The sequence below is a fragment of the Myotis daubentonii genome, chromosome 21, assembly GCF_963259705.1.
Source record: "Myotis daubentonii chromosome 21, mMyoDau2.1, whole genome shotgun sequence".
In the NCBI taxonomy this organism is placed as follows: Eukaryota; Metazoa; Chordata; class Mammalia; order Chiroptera; family Vespertilionidae; genus Myotis; species Myotis daubentonii.
In genome coordinates, this window is record NC_081860.1 from 183,385 (window position 1) to 209,177 (window position 25,793).

Genomic DNA, 25,793 nt, shown 5'->3' on the forward strand with positions numbered 1-25,793 from the left:
GCCGCCACTGCTCAGAGCCAGGAAAGCAGTGCAGGCGGATCGTCAGCGTGAACACTCATTCTGTGCCAGTCCCCGTCCCGAGTGCCTCACGTAGATCCACACACCTGACCCTTCCGGTACCCTGTTGCTTTCCTCAGCCCCATTTTACAGATGAGTGAACTGAGACACTTGTCCGAGGTTCGTTCCACATCCAGTCCCTGGTGGACCGGCTTCGAAAGCACTTTGATGCCAGAGTCCATGGCATTAATCGCGCAGTGCCCCGACCGAGCAGACGGGCCTTCGCCCGCTGCCTCGCGCTTGCTGCACGCGTACCCGAGTGGCTGTCGGGAGCGTGGGGATGTCCTCGCACTCTCGTAGCCGTAACTGCAAAGCCACGTTTCAGTCTGAGCAAGACACCTTGTTGTAGGGAGTGTTTTCCAGCCCCGTGAGGAAAACAGGCTAAAAATGGAGTGGATGATGGTGACTTTCGGATCAGGTTTACAAAAGAGAAAAATAACAAATTCCGTTGACAGGCTTGTGGGCCATCCAAATGGTGCATGCGCTCTTGGTAGAAAGTTAGCCGTGAAGACATGGGGCTTAGACACCTGGGCTGAGAAGCAGGTTTGGGATCTTCAGCTTAGCTGCAGCCAGGGAAACAGTAGAGATGATAACAGTCTATGGCGGGAGGAGAGGGTAGACCAGAGGAGAGAAGCCCGAGGAGGAGCAATATTTACTGCAGAGATTGACAAACTACAGCGCTGGGCACGGCTGGCCCACTGCCATGCTTTTAATGGCCTGCAAACAGAATGGCCTTTGCACTGATTGATGGCTGCAGTGCACATCACAGCCTGGGCTTTGCCTCTCAGCCTGGAAACCTAAAATCTTTACTGTCTGGTCCCCAAGGAAAAGTTTACTGACCCCGATTCTGGCAGAGGAACAGGAGCCTTCAGAGGCAAAGATGAATGCGGTGAGAGTGACGGTGAGAATCAGAAGAGCCGTCACGTCAGCCGGGGAAAGACAGGGCGTTCCGCTGGGGAGACGGTCATGCTGGTGTGGTGAGCGTATGCGCTGACACCTCTATTCTGCTTCAAGGGCTTAATGGTAGTAAAAAGTATTTTAAAAGAAAACTAAGGATATAGCCAGGTTAGAAACAAAATTGGGATTTCTGTGGCCCCGAAATGGAACGGAGAGGACCTCAAAGTGGTGGAAAGGGCAGAGGCCGCATGCTCTGCCGCGCCCCCCCCCTCCCCCCCCCCCCCTCCACAGGTGCTCTGGTAACCAGGATTGGGCGCCTGCGGACTAAGGGGCCAGGTACCCGTCGGAAGCCAGGTTCACGACCTGGGGTCCACTCCTAAGAGGGGGCTCAGTGAGAACTGCCCGCCGCTCCCGGAAGCTCCAGGCCTGGAGGTGCAGAGCACAGGTCGGCAGGTCCCCGTCACCTGCCAGCCCCGCAGCTGGGTCTGAACTGTCCCCGCGTTCCTGCTGGAGCTCCGCCTCTGAGCCATGTACATGGCTGGAGTGACCAGGGGGCATAGAGGGACAGACAGTGTAGGACAGAGCACCTCTAACTCCAGATGTGCTATGAACCAAAACTGCAGGCGTCACTAAGTCTGATGCTAGGAAAGACGGCCATGAAACAATTTTTAAAAATAGAATAAGAATTTATAGCGGATAAAATTTTATAAAATCATCTGAAAATATATTTCGTATACTTAAGGAGCTAGATGAAAATGTCCATTTAAAAACAGCAGGAAAGCATGAAAAATAGGCAGAGGAAATAATAGGTAATATGAAAAGAACTAAAATCTAGGAATAAATATAGTTTTTGAAATTAAAAATAAACTCAACAATATTTAATAGAGACTGCAAGTAGGTGGAGAGAGAATTAATAGCTTGAGAATTAATATTAAGGGATATACTTAAAACAGACAGCAGGTAAACAGATGGGAAGAGTGAAAGAATGGTTAAGAATCATAGAATGTAGACTTTGGGGTTCGTTCCATGCATTTATTTGGGAGTTCCAGGAGGAGAGAATGCAGAGAAAAGTGGAGTTAGTGTTTGACACCAGCTCCTGAGAATTCTCGAGAATTGAAGAAAGACATGAATTGATACCATAGTGAAACCTCAGAAGATCGAAGAGAAGGAAGTGTTTAAGAGTAGAGACCGATGATCTACAGAGTTCAGTTTTCCGGTCGCAAACTCTTGTCGGGAGTAAGAGGTGTCCAAGAGAGCACAGCAGGGTCTTCAGAACTGCCGGGAGCCGGTCCATCCTTGCTGTTTCAAGGGACCTGGCATATATGGCATACTGTTCTTAATATGTTTGCTCACCTTCTTGGCGCTGTGTTTTAATCAAGGTCACCTCTCCGAGAAAGGTTGAATCCCCAGGTAGGGATTTTCCCCTGAAGTTAGGGAGGGAATAAAACCCCTCAACTAAGTGCCAGGCGGGTAATTAATCCCTTTAACTACGAACAATCATGCTTAAACTACATAATCTTTTCTCCCTGGAATGGAGATAAGAAACGCCCTAACCTTTGTAATAGAGATTGATAGGATTGAATCAACTGGTATAAATACAGTTGTAACAAGACAGAAACACTCAGAAATTAGAACACAGGGCTTGGAAGACAGGACCAAGAGAGACAGAGCCTAGGCACAGAACCTACACAGAACGTTCTCTAGAGACAGAAGGACTTTGCTGGAGAGAGCATGCCGGAGGATCCTGGACTGAACCTGACTATAGAACATGGCAAGAGAACCTGACTAGAACCTGGTGACTGAACCTGGCTGGAGATCCTAAGCAGAACCTCTCTGGAGATCCAGACCAGAACTTGGCTGGAGATCCTGGCTGGAGATCCTGGCTAGGCTGCTGATCAACTGAACGCTGTCTCCGTGTCATTCCTTCTTCCCTGACTCCGTCCACACCTTTGGGGACCCCTGGACCCGCTGGGGCTGGACCCCGGCACAGAACGTGCGATGTCGACCAGGAACTGTGCGCCCAGTGAAACATGAGTCAAGAATTCAGGCAAAAGGAAAACATTTCAGACATTCGAAGGTAAAGAAATAGGACCACAACAGGCCCTCGCCGAAAGAACAACGAACAGGTGTACGGCAGCAAGAGGAAAGTGAGTCCAGTGCACAGGCATGGGGCATGCGAAAGCGGTGAGCCTGGGAATTGTAAAAATGCATCCGTTTGTTTCATCAACCATTGACAGTGTTGAAAACTACAATTTTATTTTTTTTTTAAAGGGAAAAGGAAGAAAAACTAACCTTTTAGTTCATGATAAAATAGGAGGAGGGTGTATAGATGGGTTTAAAATATTCCAAGGGCCTTAGGATATGAATGGTAAGATAAGCCTTCAGGAAAGACGAGTTTTTCGTTAGGTTGCTATTCCTGTGAATTGAAATTACTGTACAGGAATAATGTCATAGTTTTCATTCTAGATGAAGGATTCAAAATCAGATAAATCATACATCAGGCCAATGATGTTCTAAGGCAAAGATGAAATTACTTGATGTAGCCTTCAAAATCATTAACGGTAAAATTCTAATAGCGGTTAATGAAAATAGACACCTAGATAAGGAATACCTATTTTCTAAGTACATGTAGAAAATCCAATTTTACCAATAAATAAATTCAACCTAGGTACAGAGGGAAGAATAGTTAGGCAGTAAGTTATAAATAATAAGTGAATATATTTTAAAAGTATTCACTTAGATATATGTGGTCTTGTTTCTAATGGATTCATTAAAAAAAAAAAAAAAAAAAAAAAAAAAAACCACCAACAACAACAAAAAACACCTGGTAATCCAAATGAAAACACCTCCCCGGAGTAATGGTCTCTCTTCTTTGGCTGTGAGGGCACTTGACCCCTCATAGGACGAGGTCCAGCCTGAGCCTTCGCGCACAGCTCTCTGGCACGTACCTGCTCCTGTGGACACTGGCTCCCAGGCCTCGCTCACGCCTCTGTCCTCACAGGCGGGCTCGTGGTCTGCACACGGCACAGCTGGCGTGCACGGCTGTTCCAGGCCTGAGCTTTTCTCTCTTCTACTGTAACAGCAAAGCATGCACAGTGTGTTGCTGCATGTTGTCTTGCTAAGCTGTGAAATCTTTACAGATTTGCTGGTAAAGTTTGTATTTAAGTAATTGGGCCATTAAGATAAGTAAGATGTGTATAAAGCTCACTGTATTAATGTTTTGAAGGAATTTCAAACCCTATTTGAGATGACAGGGTCTTATTTACGTCTTGATAGTCATTTCAGTCTTATGAGAGTCAGGAATTGATAGCACATGTGAGGTAAGTGAGGTGGGAGAGGATAAGTGAATTCACCCTAAGCACACAGCAGTTGGGGGTTTTGATAGTTGATTTATTCACTTTTTTGGGGTGACTGAGACGCTGAAGTAGAAAGTATATCCTCTTCGTCAGCATACATGGTTAACCTGCTGTAATTGTTCTTTCCCCATATATAACGCATGTGTTTTCTTTTTAAAAATACGTGCACAGCATTTCCTCCTCCTCTGTGCTCTCAGAGCCCTCCGACCGTACTTCCGTGACACCTCCTATGGGCCCTTTGTCTTCCTAACACAGACTCGCCTCCGACTCTCATCTCGGATGACGCCCACGAGTGTTTACGGAATGAGGGAAGGACTGAGGCCCTGAGCAGTTTAATTATCTTTGGAATTTGGGTCCTCGGGGTTGTTTACATTTCACATTTTCTGAAGTACATAAATTTTGAATTGGTTGATGACTTGTTGGCTCTATATCAGAGTTCCATATAGTAGTCAATGACTGTCCTGGACACCAGACCCCCAGCACTTCCTGGTCTGCATCTTGGAAATGTGCTGGCTTCGGAGAGAGAGAGAGAACTGTGTCCACATCAGAACCTGGAATCAGACTTTTGTCTGACACCAAGTTTTCCTCATTTTGTGCAAATATATAATTCTGATCTATTACTTACGACTTTAGAACTCTGGTCCTGTCAACTGAGTCTGAACCTTTTGTAAAGTAGAAAATATGTTTTAAAATACTCCAATAATTTGTGTTTTTAAATACGATTTTTAAAAATTATTGATTGAAGAGAGAGGAAGGGAGAAACATCACTGTAAGAGAGAACTATTGATTGGTTGCCTCCCATAGGTGTCCCGACTGAGGACTGAACCTGCAACCTAGGTGTGTGCCCTCGACCAGGAGCCAAACATGTGACCCTTCGGTGTGTGGGTCAGTGCTCCAAACGCTGAGCCACACCATCCAGGACAGGTTGTGTCTTCTAATTTAACCATTTTCTTAACATTTTAAAATGCTTTATTGAGATATAAACACAACATAAAATCCATCCATTTAAAGTGTATAATTCACTTTTGGGGGGGACATTTACAGAGTTTTGCAACCATCACTATAATCAATTTTAAAACATTTTCATCACCCCAAAAAGAAACTCTGCCCACTTAGTCATTATTCCCTAATCCCCATCCCATACATTTGTTAACATTTACACTTATGATTGAAACACCTGTTTCCTACCTTGTCTTAATATAAAAACCAAAGGTTCACATTGTGTGTGTGTGTGTGTGTGTCAACCATTTATTTCTCTGTACTGTCCAGCTTTTCACAACTTACTATAACTTCATATGCTTACATGAGCTCCAAATTTAGTAATTTGAAAATATTTTACTCGTTTTCTTTCTAAGTATAAAACTTAAAAATGAGTATTATTTGGAGAGCAACTGTTGCTTTCTTGACAGAATTTAAATCTGCAGTCTTTTGAATGGCTCACTACCAGTGACTCTGGTGGTTGTGTGGTGATTACAGAGAGATCTCTCCACAGACTGGAATATGTAGCACTGGGTGAGTCTCTCTGGTAGTTTGGAGTATGTGTATTCAGCTCACACTTATGGACCTAAATTATTTTTTCATCAATTTAGACAATTATAAGAAAATATAGTCACAAAGCATTTGTACTTTTTTCAGGATAGAAAAGTCTGTGTGAATGACAAGTTACGGTATTCACTAATAGGCCATTTTGATGAATAGAAATATTATGTAAATCACTTGTCAGAAAGACATGAAATGATTTTTTTATCCGTGTAATTTACACTGAACTCTGCCTGGCACATAGCATTTTCTGAATTAAAATCTCTGTGGATAAGTAGTAAACTGTGTAATGTCCGTGTGAATAATACATGAGCCCCCTGACCGTCAGGCCCGCGATAACAGGCTGGCAGGCAGACTCGTGTCTGGGGCACGCGAGGCAGCTTACTCCCCTCCATAGGGGGCTCTTTAGGTTTATCCAGTCACAGAAGCACATTTTAAAGATGCTTTTATCTGACTCAAACAAGGAATGAGGAAACCCTAGACGCGTCTGTGTAGCTCTCTGAGCCTCTATGCTTTGTATGGTTCATGTGGTGCCTGCCTGTAACACGGGCCATACAGGGGTCACTGGGTGTCACTGCAGGGCCAGCTCCTCAGGACTCTGCAGCCCTGTCTGTGCTGACTTGGACGTGTGACATAATGAAAGTTACTCTTGTACTTTGCTTCACTTCAATCGATAAACTTCGCTTTAGAGCTCCTTTCTGAGTAGAGCATTCGCCAGTGAGGACTGAGTAGTAGGTAATAGCCTTATTTTCACCGAGTTTATAATCCGTCCACGTTTGTGAGTGGAAACTGTACCACACGGGAAGGCGAGGCCGTGAACTCCGTGAGGGCGTGCACCTGTCTGTGCGGCCTGTCCCAGCACCTACCGTGGCGCTGTGGCCACGTGATGGTTGCTGAATGCGTGAGTGATGGTGTTAAGCGCGGTGGGCAGTAGGCGGCCTGCGCTCACGGACTTGGTCGTTAACGGCTTGCACAGCATCCCATCAGGAAAATAGCTACTACTATGGGTGTTTTCAAAGAAAGAGGAATTTAAAACAAGGATTTATGGACAGGCTGGAGGAGCAGAGAAGAGGCCATGGAATGCAGAGGGTGTTCTGTTCCGCTCGGCCCTGCACCAGAGCTGGGGAACAGGGAGGGAAGGTGCCTCCCAGGCCTGCGGCCGCCCCCCAGGAGAAGGTTGCTGAGCAGTTAGCTACCTGCCACCTGTGCGCGTCCGCGGACACTGTACACTGAACCGTCCGTCCTGGTGTGATGGTTGCAGGGCAGAGCGGTCTGTATAGATGCGGTTCTCCTGGCAGCTGTGCCTGTTGGTCTTTCACATACTTAGGGCCTGCGGTCTCTGGGTTATTCCTTTGTAAGCTTGGAGGAGTTTTATTAGGACTGAAACATGCATTTATTAATCCCAAAAAGTACCTACTCAGTCAATGCCAGGCAGTATTTTCGATACTAGGATTATAAAATAATTTTTAAACTGCAGCTTGTAAGATATATATATATCTCCTTTACACTCATGTCATATAAGTATATTCAGATACTGTGTATGGTGTTTAGAAAAGTTTGACTTAACAGTTTCGTCCTGCCAGGTTACCTTGAAATCTTGCTCATTCTTCCTATAAAGTTGTATTCTTAAAAAAAAAAAAAGGTAACGCAAAGTCCACTGACTGTAAGGCGGTGCCACTCACAAGCCATCTGGATGGGATGACTGTTTCTTGGCAGATCAGAGGAAAAGGCAGCTTCACAAAATGCACGTTCTGAGAAGGCAGCCATGTCTGTGGGTAGCTGGCGACGTTTCCGTGGAGAACGGACCGCGTTCAGGCTTCCATCAGTGACCGGAGCGTGTGCAGACGCCGTCACCCTGAAATCCTGAACCTGGGGCTGTCCTTTTGCCTTCTTCCGGCCAAGTTTCCTATTAGACAGTCTCGTACGTACGGCGTGGCCCTGTTTCCGTCTCCTGTGTTCCCCGTGCACCTTGCAGGTGCTCCCGGCCCAGGAGCCATGTGAGGAGCAGTGCCTGTCACCTGCCCTCCCTCCTCCTCTGCACTGACAGGCAGACCCAGCACCTCCTGGCAGATCGTCTCTAAAAACCCGCTGTCTTTGACTCCTAGTGCCCATCACAGGCTCTCCCCTTACTGCTGCTAAAAACACTCCTGCAGTAAATGCTCTCTCATGGCACAGGGGGCACATGGGGCACACGGAGCACACGGGGCACACGGAGCACATGGGGTACACGGGGCACAGGGGGCACAGGGCGCACACGGGCGGAGGCGTCCTCTAAAGACTCTGCAGCCCTGTCTGTGCTGACGTTGGAAGCAAAGCCGATGACTCTTGGCGTTCCAGGAGGGGAGAGTCTGAGGCTGAGCTGGGCTGTAGGGATGGGCTCGGCCACCGGAGCCTCTCCTCACCTGGCCCCTCCCTTCTGCTGGGTCACCGCCTTCCTGCTTCCCGACAGAGTCCTCGTATTTCAGTCCCACGGGCTCTAGTTACCTCTCTCCACATTCTCTGAGTCTGGGTTACTTCAAGAATCTTTTTTTTCAGTCGCTAGTGAACGCTAACGCTGGTGAACGCTATTATAAGAGCACTCAGGATCCCTCCTCTGATGCTAGAAGCTACGTCACCTTGTCTTCAAAATAGCGTTGAGCTGAATGCAGCGCAGTATTCCAGGTCTGACCTGGGAGCAGGAGAAGGGCATCAGTGGAAAAACTAGGGAAACCCAAATAAAGGCCATACTTGGTTAATGGTATTGCTTTAGTGCAGCGGTTCTCAACCTTCCTAACGCCATGACCCTTTAATACAGTTCCTCATGTTGTGGTGACCCCCAACCATAACATGATTTCCGTTGCTACTTCATAACTGTAATTTTGCTACTGTTATGAATCGTAATGTAAATATCCGATATTTTCATATTGTATTTTAAAATACTTTATGTATTTTAAATTGTGACAAATTGTATTTTCATTGTGACAAATTGAATGTAATTAAAGCATCGTGGTTCATCACAAAAACAATATGTAATTATATATTCAATATGTGTTTTCCGATGGTCTTAGGCGACCCCTGTGAAAGGGTCGTTCGACCCCCAAAGGGGTCGCGACCCACAGGTTGAGAACCGCTACTTTAGTGGAATTTTTTAGTTTTGATAAATGTATCATGGTTATTACATAAGATGTTAACATGAAGTCTTACAAGAACTCTTTAGTAAATCTAAAATTATTCAAAATAAAAACATTTAAAGTTTTACATAGCATTGAGTCTAAGATTGTACAGAATTGGGATACTCGGTGATAAATGTTTCTGTGTTATTTCCCATAACATCCTCCGTGTCGCACATCATGCCCTCAGAATCAGGTAAGTCTGGACTCAGTCCCCAGCTCGGCCACTCATAGCTGAGAAGCGTGAGCAGGTAACTGAGTCCTGTCAATGGTTCTCTTCTCTGTCGTGGGATGATGAGCCCGACCTCACCGGGGTGTTGCCAGAGCTTGGACACGACGGCAGCTGGGCGACCGCGTGGTCAGCCCGGGAAGACCACTCGGCCTCCAGGACGGCTCTCGGAGGACCAGCCCGTTAGGGTCCTGTGCCCGCCTTAGGTCTCTTCTTACAGACGTCCTCCCCTCCCTCCTTAGGACGGAAAGGGTCTGGTCACTACTTTTCCTGAGAATTGGCAAACACTGATGCCAAGGTGAGAAAGGCAGAAAATGAGCAGGCGGTTGGCAGAGGCCCTGCCCTTGGCCTTCGCACCTCTGGCCTCTCCTCTCTGGGCTCGTCCCCTCAGGGAGCCTGAGACCGGGGCCTTGACTTTCCCAGGCACGCGGGTGTTTCTAAGCCTTTCTCGTTGTGCATGTCTGGGTTTTCTCCCCTTTAAAGAGAATTTCTGATGTTAGAACCCCCAGGAAATAGAATGCACTTTTATTCTTTGATTCAGCAACTACTTACTGAGCACCTAGTTTTTGCTCGACCCTGTGTCAGTGTAATCCCACCTGTCAGCTCACACCGAGCACTTCGGTAACTAGCAACGAGGTGATCGGTACAATGGGGTTTACAGTTAACTGACCGAGGACTCGATCCAGACCTGCCGGGGCTCTGAGGGGAGGAGCAGTGCTGGAGGAGAGGAGCCTGTGAGCTGGGGTACTGCCCTGGGAGCCTGGACCCGCCGGGATCTGTCCGTGGTGCTGGCCTTGGCCCCAGCGTGTCCTGCCTGAAACACCTTCTCCTGGGTCTCATGGTCCGAGTTTCTTTTGCTGCCCAACTTTAAAATATGCAGGAGCAAGGAGGAAAGGTGCTGGGAGCCGGTCCATGCTTGCTGTTTCAAAGGACCTGGCATATATGGCATACCGTTCTTAATATGTTTGCTCACCTTCTTGGCACTATGTGTCTTAACCAAGGTCTCTGAGAAAGGTTGTTTCCCCAGGTAGGGATTTTCCCCTGAAGTTAGGGAGGGAATAAAACCCCTCAACTAAGTGCCAGGCGGGTAATTAATCACTTTAACTACGAACAATCATGCTTAAGCTACATAATCTTTACTCCCTGGAATGGAGATAAGAAACGCCCTAACCTTTGTAATAGAGATTGATAGGATTGAATCAACTGGTATAAATACAGATGTAACAAGACAGAACGAGACAGAACTTAGAACACAGAACTTAGAACACAGAACCTACACAGATTGTTCTCTAGAGACAGAAGAATTTCGCTGGAGAGAACATGGCAAATGATCCTGGACAGAAACTGGCCTCAGAATCTAGAGACAGAACCTAGTGAGAGAGCATGTCGAAAGCTCCTGGACTGAACCTGACTACAGAAATTGGCAAGAGAACCTGACTAGAACCTGGTGACTGAACCTGGCTGGAGAACCTGGACAGAACCTGGCTGGAGAACCTAGCGAGGGAACATGGCTACAGAACCTGGCTGGAGCTCCGCAGCAGAACCTCTCTGGAGATCCAGACCAGAACTTGGCTGGAGATCCTGGCTAGGCTGCTGATCAACTGAACACTGTCTCCGTGTCCTTCCTTCTTCGCTGACTCTGTCCACACCTTTGGGGACCCCTGGACCCGCTGGGGCTGGACCCCGGCAGAAAGGGGCACTGCTGTGTGAGACCCCTCAAGTCTGCGTAACCCGTTACCCACAGCCAGCAAGTGGGGAAAGGGGGCGAATAAGGAAGCTGAAGGAACCTCCTAGGTGGGTCCTTTGTCTTACTCTGATAGAAACCCTCCATGTTGCCCTCACTGTGTCCTGAAGCGCTGTCACAGGATCCCCTTCCTCAGCCGCACGCGGCTCCTAGTACGCCCCTCGGTGTTCTTGTCTCTCACACTGTGTTTCCCTCTTTCTCTCTCTCTCTCTCTCTCTCTCGCTCTCGCTCTCGCTCTCGCTCTCGCTCTAAGTCAGGGTGGGAACGTCTGGCCCGAGGGCCATGCAAGGCCTGAGAGATCACTGGCCTGGCCCTGCCAAGGCATCGGGGCGAGTTAATGTTTGACCAACAGAGCGGACTAACGTTTAAGCTGCACATTTTGTGTGGCCCAGGAATGATGCCCTAAATACCCAGAAGGCCCGGGCAGAAGAGAGGCCCCCACCCCTGCTGGGTGCCAGCCTGGCCACCACAGGGCAGCTTGTGGGGCCCGGATGGCGGGATCGAAGTGCACGGACGGCGCGCTGTTGTGCTCACTGTGCCCGGGCCTCGGGCCACCTGCCGCATCATGGCTGACGGAGAAGGAGCAGCACGTGGGTCTGTGTCCCGCACCCCCTCCTGCCCCCCCCCCAGTCCAGACAGGCCCACGCGGGCCAGCCCTCCCTCGGGGAGCCTTCCAACGGGCCTGCACCCTCCTCTCTAGAAGCCTTTCCCGCCTCCCTCAGCCCCACGTTCCTGATTCCTAAGCTGCAAACTGGGTTATGACTTGACTCTGGGGAACCACGTTCCCACGAGTTGATAGTGTCCGGTGACACCCTTGGCCTCGGGACCCGAGTCCTTTTAAGTGCGAGTGTCTGCAGCTTAAAAGCGGAGCCTAGAGTCCCAGCCGTGGGCAAACTACGGCCCGCGGGCCGGATCCGGCCAATTTGAAATGAATAAAACTAAAAAAAAAAAAGACCGTACCCTTTTATGTCATGATGTTTACTTTGAATTTATATTAGTTCACACAAGCACTCCATCCATGCTTTTGTTCCGGCCTCCGGTCCAGTTTAAGAACCCATTGTGGCCCTCGAGTCAGAACGTTTGCCCACCCCTGGGACTGTGTGTAGATGGTGGGAAAGCCATCGACAGAGCAGTCAGCCTGCGCTGCTTGCTTCTCGTAAGCTGACAGCAGGTGAAGAGAGCAGACTTGCAGAGACCAGGTGCCGGGAGCCGGTCCATCCTTGCTGTTTCAAGGGACCTGGCATATATGGCATACGGTTCTTAATATGTTTGCTCACCTTCTTGGCGCTGTGTTTTAACCAAAGTCACCTCTCCGAGAAAGGTTGAATCCCCAGGTAGGGATTTTCCCCTGAAGTTAGGGAGGGAATAAAACCCTTCAACTAAGTGCCAGGCGGGTAATTAATCACTTTAACTACGAACAATCATGCTTAAGCTACATAATCTTTTCTCCCTGGAATGGAGATAAGAAACGCCCTAACCTTTGTAATAGAGATTGATAGGATTGAATCAACTGGTATAAATACAGTTGTAACAAGACAGACTCACTCAGAACTCAGGAGACAGAATTCAGAAGACAGAACCTACACGGAGCCTAGAGACAGAAGAACTTCGCTGGCGAGAGCATGCCAGAGGATCCTGGACCGGGACTGGCCTCGTAGCCTAGAGACAGAGCCTAGCGGGAGAACATGGCAAGGGATCCTGGACTGAACCTGACTACAGAGATTGGCAGGAGAACCTGACTGGAACCTGGACACTGAACCTGACTGGAGAGCCTGGACAGAACCTGGCTGGAGAACCTAGCGAGGGAACATGGCTACAGAACCACGCTGGAGATCCGGGCTAGAGATCCTGGCTAGGCTGCTGATCAACTGAACGCTGTCTCCGTGACATTCCTTCTTCGCCGACTCCGTCCACACCTTTGGGAACCCCTGGACCTGCTGGGGTTGGACCCCGGCAACCAGGTCCTGTAAGTGTTAGGAGGGTTTCCCGTGTGGGAAAAACCAACCACAAAACATTCACTCCTGGATCGTCTCATCTAGTTCTGAACTTAGGGATTTGCTCAAACCAACTCGATCTCCAAACAGGCCTTGAGGTGCCGCCAGACGCTCAGAACAGAGCCCACCTCTCCGGCTGCGGAACCTGCCCTCTTCCCCATCTGCCGCCGCCGCCAACAGGCTGGGGGCCTCCTCCCTCATCACCAAGCTCACAGTTACCGTCTGCAGGGAAGCCAGGCACAAAGGCCACAGCCTCTGGGCCACCACCGAGTAACAGCTGCCTCTCTTGATTGGAAGAGGCAATGACAGTCACTCCAGTTAATAACTGAATGGGTGCCCAGGACCTGCCGTGGCGAGCGGAGCTGTCATTCTGTGCTGGCCGTTAGCTAAGCTGGGTTATTGGGGTGGAGCTGCTAATCCTATTAGTCAGTGCCAGTGTCAGTGTCAGTGTCACGGGGTGGAAGGCAGAGCTGTTCTGCCAGGGACCTAGCGGAGCCACATTTCCCTTCAGAGGTGTTTTCCTCACTCGAATACGAGTGGTGAGGCCCTATGGAAGCTCCAGTTTCACAGGCCTGAGTGCAGAGTGTTTGGAAAAGGGGAGGAGGAGGAGGAAAGTTCCCCTTCCCAGAGGAGGTCGTCTCATTCCTGGAGCAGCCTTCTGGGCGCCTGGGCCCTGTGCGTCCTGAGCTTGCCCTGGGGGAGGACGCAGAGGGGAGGGGGGCTTCCCAGTGCGGGGCGTGGACACACACACACGCACACACACACGCACACACACACGCACACGCCTGGATAAGTAGGAAGTGGGGAGGGCGTCGGGACGGGCAGTTTCATGCAGAGACCTGACTGGCCGAGGGTCGGAAAGGCGCCGTGAAAGGCAGCCTGTGAGGCGGGTCTCGGGACTGGGGGCATGTGAACATGACACGCGGAGAAGGCTGAGCAGGTGGCAGTGTGGGTGGGGAGAATACCTGGTTCAGCGTTCTTCGCGGACTTGCTTCTTTTCTAGCCACTCACAGGAGGGGGACACGCACAAGGCGATGCTTTTGAGGCGCATCCAGACTCCTGGGAGCATCCGGGCCTAGAGAGCAGCGATGGGCGGAGACGTCTGGGGTGCGATGGGCGGGACGGGAAGCACAGGCCGGCCGCTCCCTTTCCTCCTGGGCTGTGAAGCGATGTCCTTTTCTCCTCTTTTCTCTTTATCCTTGTTTGCATATGGACTGTTCAGTGCCACATGCTTAAGAAGGTGGTTTAACTTAACGTTTGGACCACCCATCATGGAGCCCACTTGCTTTTCCCTCTCTGTCCCCTGAGGTGGGAGCGTCTCAGGATGGAGAGCACTGCGCGTCCGCCTCTGTGCGGACAGGGGATGGGGTTCCCTGGCGTGCTCACAGGCCTGTATCTCCTGCTCATCGGCCTCACCTCACAGGACATCGTTGCTGAGAAAGCTTTTCACTTGTTCGCCTGTTGCTGAGTCCCCGTCCATCTGTTGGCCATCTGAGGTGGGGGCTGCGCAGTGTTTCTGTCCGGCCGCGAACCGGGGAGCCCAGGGGTGGGGCGGCTCGTTACGTCTCTGACCCCGCGCTCCGCGCTCCCCACACCAGAGCCCTCTCGGCTGCAGGGGCAGACGATGTGTGAGGGTTTATTTCACAGTTGACTTTGCTCTTTGCTTTATTTCTTTGAAAAGCTGCAAATGTTAAGTCCAAACGTTTTCAGTGGTACATTAATAAAAGTCTGGCTGTGAATGGCCTTTATCTCCTGAAATTGGCTCATTTTTTTCCTGCTTAATGTCTTGGAGGGCCTGTGTCTTAAAGTTTTCAAGAGGTCACGTCCACGTTGCTGGAGCCGCATGAAAGCTTTGAGGTTTGTTTTGTTTTGTTTTGGAGGCGAGATGTATACACTGAACGTCTGCTTTCACTCAGCCCCCCGCCCTGTGCCGTGCCGGCCCCTCTCCGCGTGGGAAAGGCCTCAGGAGGGCAGTCTGCTGGGTCCCCGCTGCGCAGGCCGCGTGTGGCAGCGCCTGCCTGGCCGAGGCTGGCGCCATTGTTTTAGCTGCAAAGCCCGTGATTCTCCGGCCGCACTGCACTCCAGTGTGAAGCCTTACCTGTGCCTGTCTCCCTGCTCAACTCGCGGCTCCTAAGGAGGCTCACGGTGAGCATGTCCCTCATCTTGAGAAACGAGTTTCATTCTTTGGGCACGAAACTCCATTCCAGTGAGAGACTCTTGTTTGAGGCTCATGCCAGAGAGGAATCGGGCGTGTGTCCTGGGCCCAGACCGGAGGGTCACTGCCTGTGTCTCCACGTGGAGACCCCGTGGCCGTCTGTGGGCTGCCCTCCCCCCAGCCTCCGCTGCACGGAGCGGTGGAGCACTTCCTGAGACTGTGCCCTCGCGCGCCAGGCTTTGGTGAGGAAGCCCACGGAGCTCTGGGCGCAGCAGGGACACCGAGGGCCAAAGAGGATCGTTCCCTCGTTCCCTCTGAGGAGGGGAGGTGCGTGCGGGACAGAGGCGTTGAGAGCGCGGGCCACGTGGCGTCTCTGCTCCGTCTGTCAGTGGCTGCTTCTCTGTGCACACGCCCCCTGTGTCTGCTCCTCTCCCCAGGAGAACACAGGCCCTATTGGATTAGGACCCACCCTAACAGCGTCTCTTTAACTTAGTCACTTCTTTAAAGACTTTTTCCTCAGATACACGTACGTTCTGAGGGACTAGGGGTTGGGACTTGCACGTAAGCGTTTGGGAGACACGATCAGCCCGTAGCAGGTTGCTGTCCTCCGTAGTCCGGATGTGATGCAGTGGCTCTGTGCAGCCTTAACAGCTCATACCTGCCCCCAGGATCACTCTTGCCTTCCGCACGCCAGAGGGATGCCAAGAACTTGGAGGAGCTTCTTCCCACCAGCAAGCACTGAACAATTCAGAAAATGCACAGAAGTAATCAAAAGTGGTTTAATACGCTTCCTAAAATGGCTGAAGTGGTAAAAAAAAAAAAAAAAGGTATAGCTACATGGTTGGATGTTAGATGATATTACTGAAGAAAAATTCTAGAAGAGGAAATCTTGGTGGAAGTCAACTTGCCTTGTTAGGTGGTGATGACTGTTACAGAATGATCTGCCTTTTCAGGGTATCGTGACAACTTCTGTATGAGATGGTTCTCCCTCTGCCTGGAGGATTCGCTCCTTTCCCTCCTGTCTCACCTGACTTCAACCTCAACGCGGTCAGCGGAACCCGTGCTGATCGCCACCCCCTCGCGCTCCTGAAGCGCGGGCCTGTTTCTTCAGGCGCTAACCACGTCGACTGTCTCACCCACCACATCTCAAGCTTCGTGGGGACAGCAGTCGTGTCCTTGGTGCTCACCGCTTTTGACCTCCTGCTCCTACTAAGCCTTGAATAAATATTTGCAGAATAATTGAACCAGCAGAATGTGTCCCACTGCAAGTCAATGTTTCATGTGGTTCTCATTCTGTGCCTGGGAAGTTGGGCTAATTTCTGTTTGTGTTCTTGTCTAGAATGTGGCCGATCAGATTGCATTTCAAGTTGCCGGTGGATTAACAGCCCTTGAACACATTCTTCAAGGAGTGGTCCCAGCTGCGAACGTGAACACAGTTTCGCGAATTCCTCCCAAGTGAGTACAGTCTCTTCATCTGTCTTCCACCTTCCATTTGTGAGTCCTTTCTGCCCTGTGTTTCCATGCAGGAGACTCGAGGAAATGGCACGTGTGTTCAGGCTTGCAGAGCAAAAGCTCACACTGCCTGCAGGGAGAAAAGCAGATTGAGCCTGACGCCATAAAAAGGAAATCTCTGTGGTCTACGACCTTCTCTAGCCCTAAATCAAGAGGAATTGGTAAACTCCTGGGCAGTTGTAACTGCTTACAGAAATGGAGCCAAAATGAAGAGCGGTAGAGAAAGCCAGCTTCCTGTGCTGCCTGCAGAGCAAGGTGTGAGCACATGAACAAAGCCCGAGGCAGGAAGGCCCGGTCCTCGCCACAGGAAACCGTCTGAGGCCAGACTGCTGCACCTGGAGTCCCAGCACGTCGCTTGGACAGTCGCTCGGACGCAGGCGCAGCTGGGGCTTGGACTGCGACGTGCTCTTGGCCATCGGGGTCCTGCGCAGCCGGAGACTGGGTCTGCCTCCTGCTCTCCAGAGCCCCCTGGTCTCTGGGGTGTGGAAGCAGAGAGCCCTGCCTCCGAAGTCCGGCATCCCTGAGTTGTAACGTGCACAATTTCTGGGTACCCACGGAGTTTAAGTGAGAAGTTTTCATAAAAATTTATTTATATCACGAAGAAAACTTTTAAATATTTAGTTAGCCCAACAAAAGTGAGTGCTTCATTTGTCCATGGGATAAAACAGAAAAGAAAAGAAAAATTCCCAAACCATGTTATCTTTTTTCCTGAGAGACAGTTTGGTAAAACAGAAATAGCGCCAGCTCTAGCGTCAGACAAAGCTGGACTCCAGTTCCCCGCTGGGAAGATTTGGGCGGTGCCTTAGCCCCGTGGCCGCGTCTCCTCCCGTGGTCTCACGGCTGGTTGTGTCCACCGGGCGGGCGCTGTGCAGGTCGGCTGGAATGCCGTGAGCGTCCTTGTGAACTGTGGAGTGCCCTAGGAGGTTAGGCAACAGGAGTCGTCTTTCCTGGCTCAGGACAGTGCTGTCTGTGTGGCACTGTCCACCTTGGCTTATTTGTGTCTGCTTTCCGTGGCCTTTGGTGACAAGTTCTTTGGTACTGAGTCCGGGGTTTGCTGTTCTCTCAAAGTAGAGGTGAATGAAAGAGGTGTAGGTGCCCTTCGATCGGGCATTTCTGTGGTCATCAGTAACTTCACATTCGCCGATGTAACCATGCTTCATCACAGTCAGAAACCGGACGATGACTGGAGCGCGGCCTGATGAGAACCTGGCGCTTGCCTCTCTCTTTGGCATTGTTGATACTCTTCAGAGCATCAGCCAGGACATTCCTGCGCACCATGATGGCGGCACGGACCGATGGCGGGAAGATCTGTGTGCGTTTTCTAACCCACGAGAGTTGTCGTCCTTATCAGAAGGGAAAGTGAACACAGACCACTGAGACTCCTTGTACGTCTGAGACAGAAAGACCCGGGAAGACGAGCAGTGAAGCCTGAGAAAGAACTGCAGCATTTCCACGTTGCCTTAAACTCCCTCTAACCTAAAGCAGGTGGCAGAGATGGAGTCGGGGCCACTGGACTGGCGGCCCGTCAGGAGCAGGTGGACGCTGTGGAGTGAAGCCACATGCACCTCACATCCACCATGCCAAGGCCCCGGCACATGTTAATAACATGTGTTAAACAAGTCCTCCTTTGTAGGCAGGATTATTCTACTTTAATTTTAAATATCTATTTTTAGATCACGACTTACTAAAAGCAAATAGCGTTCTCCTACACAATAAAAGTAAAAAACTGTTTGCAAGCTAATTAGCCATAGTGATTGATAAATGCTCTTCCCATTTGACTTATTGCAGCATTTGGTTTATGTCTCAAAAGGCTGCACGGAGATGGTCACAGTTGACAGCTGCGGCACCACTAATGAGATTAAAGCAAAGAAATGCGTCGTGTTGCCTTTAACTTGCCGGTCGGCACTGCGAGCCACCTGGGTCTCCTCCAGAGCTGGCGTGCGGATGTGGAGTCGCACTTACGTGGCCAGGTCCTGCTGAGACCTAGCTAAAGGCACGCTGACCGTGACGGCCTTGTAATCAGACAAAACAGAGTTCAACACTAGAGTTTCAAAGTAATGCTTTAATTTTATGCTCCCCTACAGTTTTAAGTCCATTATTATAATCTCTGAAACAACATTTCTAGGGGAGGTTAATTTTAGGAAGAACAGAAAGGCTAGTTAGGTTGGTGCTTAGAATATATATGATCTTCCAACTAAAATCAGAATGTGTCTCTGGAATAATTAAGTTGCCTATTCCAATTGTTCCAGATTCACCAATTAAACAAAAACCCTTGAAATAACTCATCTAGTTGAAGAGTTCTTACTCCTTCTCTGTGGTGTCCTTATAATGATGGAAACTGTTTAATTGTAGAGTTAATTTTGGGATTATTAAAGTGTTACATTTTGGAACACGATATGCATTGTTCTCTTTACCCACTGACCAGGTGTCTCATGTCCACTGCAGAGAAACAAGCAAGTTCTGTCACCTATAATTGTACTATGTAATATCTTCTAATTTTATAAATAAAATAATAACAGTTTTAAAAGATTCCCATCTATGAAAGACCACATCTAGAACTTCTTTTAAATACATTTTCCATGTCAAGTACTATTTTTCTCTCCTTTTTTCAATATATTTTATTCTGACCAATATTATACATCTGAAATCTCTTTGCTGCAGCAGACCCATTGAACACTATGAAAATGAGACTCCATTGGAAACTTTTCTTCCTGCGACAAATAACTTTATAAGCATAATCAGATAACACTCTTCGGGTAGCATTCTATAAAGACTCCAGGTCATTTTAGCATTCGAGATTCATTGGTTCAAAAATACATACTAGAGTCTTTCTACTTTGTATAGACATGAGCTCAGAGATAGATCCTACGCTGTCCTTCGTGTTTGCAAACTTCCCACGTGGCCTCGTGTGGGTGCAGGAGAGAGTATCGTGTCTCCATCCTGCCAGTCAGCGTGGGCTCAGTGCTGCCATGACCAGGAACTGTTTTAGCTGCTGCGGTTCCATCACAGACTGAAAGTTAATAAATGTGCAAAAGATTTGAATAGATTCTTCACCAAAGAAGATGCACAGATGGCATATAAGCATATGAAAAGCTCTCAACATCATCAGGAAGTACAAATTAAAACTGCAGTACGAGACTTCCTCGTGCCTATTAAATTACTTAAAATACCCAGCTGCACGACTGCGTCCTGGCGAGCCTGCGGAGCAGCTGGAACCCGCCTCCTCTGCAGGGGGGGCCCCTCCCCGGCCTGGGTCCCAGGCCCCTTCTGTGAGGGCCGCCCAGCTCACTTGACGCACCCAGTGTATCTATACCAGTTAGTTGGGAGCTTTACAAAGACAAAACATAGCTTGAGAATGATAATACAGGTAAACTGTATTCTACTTATTAAATGCTGAATGTAAACCAAAGGGACTTGGAAAAGTAACACATGATTGGGTTCTGGATTCTTAACGCCCATGGCAGTTGCTTGAAAATGTCTGTTCTCTTGACATCAGTGTAAGATGGTGGGTTTGGGTGGACAGTGTCTCCTGGTCAGTCGTACCTGCTGCAGACGGCCTTGCGTGAAAGCCACGTGCTGACGACGTTGTCCTGGCAGACCCGCCTCGGCGGCCACCTCCTGGGCTTTTCTGTTTAGCTGTCTTATAAAGTCTTCGGTGCTCATCTCAGTATCTGAGGTGCACTGTCCTTTTCGTATTTAAATGTGTTCCTGTTCTTGTTGCCGAAGCACCCGGTTTTGTGGCGACTTTCCTGTCCTCTGCTTTTCAGAGGACACCTGTGCAGTGAGAAGGCGGAGCTGACAGGGGACTCACTGGTGGTGCCCTGACGACGTGGGGCAGAGAGCCTTTGTCTCAGCCCAAACACATGCGCTTCTGACAGAACGGCCCTGAGAAGACCCTTTTAAAATCCGGGGCGTTCTCCCTGATGTCAGAGAAACTGCTTCCAGGCCTTGGAGTCTTAAGTTACAGGCAGGGCGGCTCGGGCAGACCACCCAGGCTGGGCTCACAGAAGTGACCTTCCTGAGACAGGTGCTCCTCACACAGAGCCGGCCTTTCAAACGGGTTTTGCTGAGTGGACAGGTCTTTTCTGACCTTGAGGTTGTTGCCCCTTCTTTTCTCGTCAGAAAGGAGTTTCTTTGTGGCAGTTTCTGGGGAGAGTGTGTGAGCAGAAGCGTGTGGAGAGGCGCTGGCATTGCACACGACACCGCTGAGTGTGTCCTTCCATGGAAAGCACGGAGCACGTCAGATCAGGACAGAATCCCACACCAGGCGTTGTTTGCGTTCTGATGTTTGTGTGTCTGTTTATGCCTTGTGATGTCCCACAAAAGATTTTTGACAAGTTTTGGGGATTGTATGGCATGAAACAGAGAAATAGAAATTTAAAAGTCAAGGCCATAGAATTATAGGTCAAAACCAAAGGGAAAATAGGATACGATGATAAAGCTGTAAAGTTCCACATGTCATTCTAATGTGGTGCCTCACTTTTTAAGGCTTTAGGGATCGGCAGTTTCGTACGTTAATGCTACTGTGGAGCTACCGCGCACAAACAGCGCGATACGGGCCCAGTGCTGGGCCAGTTATCACTTAGTCCAGGAGCCAGGGAGTATATCCTGTATAGCATGATAAAGGCAGCTTTTCAAACCAGTGGAGAGAGCGTAGATTGTTCCGTAATGTTTTTAATGTGGGGAATAAATTTAGGCTTCTGCCTCATGCCAAAGGAAATTCTAAATGATTTGATCGTGAATTATGAAACCATAAAATTACCACATATGCTGATAAAATTTAAGAAAAATGAGCCTAACTGGTTTGGCTCAGTGGATAGAGCGTCGGCCTGCGGACTCAAGGGTCCCAGGTTCGATTCCGGTCAGGGGCATGTACCTTGGTTGCAGGCACATACCCAGTGGGGAGTATGAAGGAGGCACCTGATCGATGTTTCACAAATGTATCATAATGAAGTTTTTAAAGGACAAAGGGAAGGGAAGAAAAAATGAAATTCTAAAGAAAAAAATTGTGTAGCTTTCATTCATAAAAATACCTGAAAAATGATATAAGTAACATGAAAGGCATTAGGTAAACTGGAGAAAATATTACGAACCTGTATTAACCCTTTGTTATAGTTACAATGAGGGAATTCTCATAAATCACTAAGAAAAATAAAAACCTCCAATAGAGTTTTTTCAAATAGAGGCAGCAGGAGCTTTGGCCGGTCCTTTTTCCGGGTGTCACTCAAAGACGTCTGGTCCCAAAGTTCCTGGGTATTATCTGATCTTAGATTGTGAAGACATTACCAGATACGCTGGTGAGTGTGTTCCATGTCTCCTGCTGCAGATAAGAAATTAGCCAGAGGCCTGTAGCAGGTGCTAGTGAACACGGGCTTTGGGTGTAAGTTACAGCCTCTCACATGCAGCGGGGGCCTGGCACCTCGCACTCGGCTTGTTTTCAGGGCATTCCACCCCACGCCTGCTGCTCTGTGCCGGGCGCTGTGTGTCTTTTAATCGTGTGGAGAAGGGCTGCTGAGGTCTTACGCGAGGTGTTTCTCCCCGTTAGGTCTCTCTGCAGCGCAGTCCATGTTTACAGCCTCACCTGCAGTAACTGCCCGGAAAACTGCACCGACGTTCTGTTCAGCAACAAGATTACCTTCCTAATGGACCTCCTGACGCACCAGCTGACGGTACGTAATAGTGTTGCTTTGAGTTGGAAGTAGTTAAGGTTCGGGCAGTGTTCCCTGTGGAGAAAGGGAAAGAATTCACTCGCTCTCCAGGTGAGAAACACAGTAGAGATGGCTGGGAGAACCAAACCGGCCAGCAGAGGAGCCTCTTCATTGGAAAATCTCGTACTGGGTTCCCCCCAGCTCGGAGGGAAGATAATACGCCGCGACACTGGCCAAGGCCCCACCTTGACCCGGTTAGATCGGGGCTTTGGAGTCCATTGGCCTCAAAGCCAAACCTGCGAGGCCCCAGGAGTGAGTGCTGCGGAAGGGAGAGCAGGGAAGGCCTGCAGACCTCTGCCAGCTCAGCCGACGGGCCAGTGTAAAAAGGAATATTTGATGGCCATTAACTTTTTTTTTTGAAGCAAGAAATGCCTCTGTCAGTTTTACTTTTGAGATGGGAACAAGCAGTCAATTGTAACCTTAAGTTATACTTCAGTTCACAGATGTTGAAACAGGTAAGCTCAGTGCAATATTCCAAGGTTTACGTCTCCAGAACACAGCCCTGGGCCAGAAATTTCCTGGTGAGGTTTCTGAGTCCCTGAGGTATTGGCACGCCCCGCGCTCACGCTGTAAGTCACAGCAGGGATTTATTCTTCTGAGCCGATTTCCTTTTACTCAGCACATAGTTGTAATGGCTGTTTCCAAGCTGCATGCCTTTGCTCTCCTTCCTCCTCCATCTGGTTAATTTCTACACATTCTGCAGACCTGACCTGAAACACAACGGCCCCTTCTCCCTGAAACCTTCCCCGAGCCCAGGCTAGGGTTTCTCGTGTACGCCTCGGCACCCGTCTCCCATAGAACTAATCACATTGGATTGTAATGACCCCTTTACTTGCCCGTCTCCCCTCCTAGCCACAAAGTCAGCAAGGACTTCTTGCTGTCACCAAGACCCTAACACAGGGCCTGTAGATCCAGTGCATCGGGGATGAGTATACGTGTGAATGACGGATCCCCGCGTGTCTCCAGCTGAAACCCAGAAAGCGCATGATGCAGCCCAATACGCAGGCACCCTGACAGGGAGACGTAGAGCTGTTGGTTGCACACACAGTGGTGGCTGTTCATGGCGCTGACACAGGTTCATCACTTGAGGCTAAATTACATTCGGTTTTACCTAGAAAAGAAGGCATTAAAATATGGGCAAGACATTTTGGCACAAATTTCTATCAGAAATAGTTAAAAAGCAGGGACCAGGGGGAAAGACTTAGTGTTGTGTGGCCTTATATTCCAGGCATTTTAATATATATTGCCTCATTTAATTTTTAAACCATAAAGTCAGTATTGTTATCCCATTTTACAGATAAGGAAACTTGAGTCCCAGAGGGGGTGGTCTGCCAGGGTCTACATCGTTAGTAAATCACAGAGCCAAGAGTCAGACCTAGGTCTCCAAACCCAAAGTAAGGGGCATTCTACGCAATAACTGATGGATACTTTTCAAAAGTGTCAATGTCATGAAAGACAAGGAAAGATCGGAGAACTGTCACAGATTGGAGGAGACTTAGAAGATCTGACAGTTACATATAATGTGGAATTTTAGACCAGAAAAAGGACAAGAGTGAAAAGATTGGAAAATTCAAATAAGGTTTACAGAATAGTTCATTTTATTGGCTCAGTATTCGTTTCCTCCTTTCAAAAAGAATTAGAAATTTTGGGGCTGAAGAATACAATAATTGAACTGGAAAATTAGACAAGTTCAAGAGCAGACTTGATCTTACAGAGGAAAGAATCAGTAAACTTAGAGACAAGTCATTTGAAATTACCCAGTCGCAGGAACTAAACGAAAAAGGAGTGAAAACGAGTGACAAAAGCTTACGGGGCTTATGCAGTGCCACCTGACAGACCAATACATGCACAAAGGGAGTCTCAACAGGAGGAGGGGAGAGAGGGAGGGCGGGAAGCGTATTTAAAGAAATAAGAGCATAACATTTCTCAGTCTGTGGAAGGAAATGGATAGCTAGATGCAAAAAGTCCAATGGACCCCAACTAGGATGAACCCAAAGAAATCCACACAGAAACACAAAATGTGTCAGTACATTTAAGAAGGCTGATATCACACCGGCTGTATTTTCTGACCACAGTGCAATGAAAATAGAAATAAATGGCAGAATGAAAACTGGGAAATTCACAAATACATGGAAATTAAACAATGCACTCATGAAAAACAAATGGGGCCAAGAAATTAAAATAGAAATTAAACAATACCTTGAGTCAAATGGAAATATAATACACCAAAACTATGGGATGCTGCAAAAGCATTGCTAGGAGCGAAGTCTATAGCAATAAGTACCTGCGTGTCTCAAACTACCTAACTTTACACCTCAGGGAGCCAGTAAATATGGAAGGACAGACTAAGCTCGGAATGCATACGGAGGAAATCATGAAAATCAGAGAAAACTGGGGGCCTGCCGTTGGAGGCCAATTATCACTGTGTCCCCTCCGTTCGCTACGGGCCCCACGCTCGGACCATGACCTGGCACCTTGCGGCCCTTGTGGGGGTGCAGCACGCACAGGGAGGCCTTGCGGATGGGGAACAGCACGTCACCGCCTTTGGGGAAGCCGGCAGCTGCTCCTGTGAATCGGATCCAGTATTCACGCGCAGCTGTACATGTGACCGCAATGCCAGAAACCTACTGTGAGGGAACTGCCTCCAGAATAAGGACACAGTCACAAGTGTTCAGCAAGGATGGGCTTGAGGAAAGACTCCGGGAAACCATTTCTGATGGCGTGCGGTGATTTACTCAAAGACCTCTCGTTCCTGCTGCAACCCGGCGAAGACGCTTCCTCATGACATGAACGGGAGCTGCAAGGCGGTGGCGCTGGGCCTGCTTGAATACGGAAGCCGGTCTCAGGCCGCGCTGGACAGGATGACGGCGAGAGAACCGAGCCAAGAACATTTGTCACAGGGACTTATCGGCGGGCCACCGACACCCACAGGCCTCATCAGGAAGGGACACTGCTGCCACCGGTTCACCGGTGTTATTTAAAAAGCAAGCATTTTGGCAAAAGTGTTTGAGGATGTCTAATTGTGAACAGTCTTCATGTAAACGTTGTTAAAATAATGAACCATAAATCACTGTGGAAACCTCAAAAAAATAAAATTAGAGAAAACCAGCCTAAAAACAGACCAGTAGACCCACAGAACAGAACAGAGAACCCAGAAGTAAACCCACGCGTGTTCAGCTAACCCTTGACTATCAAGAAGGCACAGAGGGAGAAGGATGGTGTCTCAGCAAGTGCAGAGGGATGAAGCCATCCCCAGGATATGAAGTCAGGATGGATTGAAGACTTAAATCCTGGAAGGAAACACAAGGAAAAAGCTCCATGACTTTGGTTCTGGCAGTGACACCAAACGCACGAGCCGCAAAAGCAAACAAACAAACGGGACTGTGTCGAACTAAAGGCTCTGTACGGCAGAGGAGCCATCACCAAGTGAAAAGGCAACCTAAGAAATGAGGG

At 48.9% G+C, this 25,793-nt stretch overlaps 1 protein-coding gene and 1 pseudogene across 1 annotated transcript in view; both read left to right on the forward strand.

Annotated features, from left to right (window-relative positions):
- SCAPER (S-phase cyclin A associated protein in the ER) overlaps positions 1-25,793 on the forward strand; it is a 162,673-nt gene that overhangs the window by 98,705 nt on the left and 38,175 nt on the right. The window contains exons 24-25 of the mRNA XM_059678318.1: positions 16,460-16,575; positions 22,178-22,301. Of these exons, the coding sequence (XP_059534301.1) occupies positions 16,460-16,575; positions 22,178-22,301 (240 nt within the window). The remainder of the gene's footprint in view (positions 1-16,459; positions 16,576-22,177; positions 22,302-25,793) is intronic.
- Positions 24,861-25,374, forward strand: LOC132222955 (glutaredoxin-2, mitochondrial-like; annotated as a pseudogene).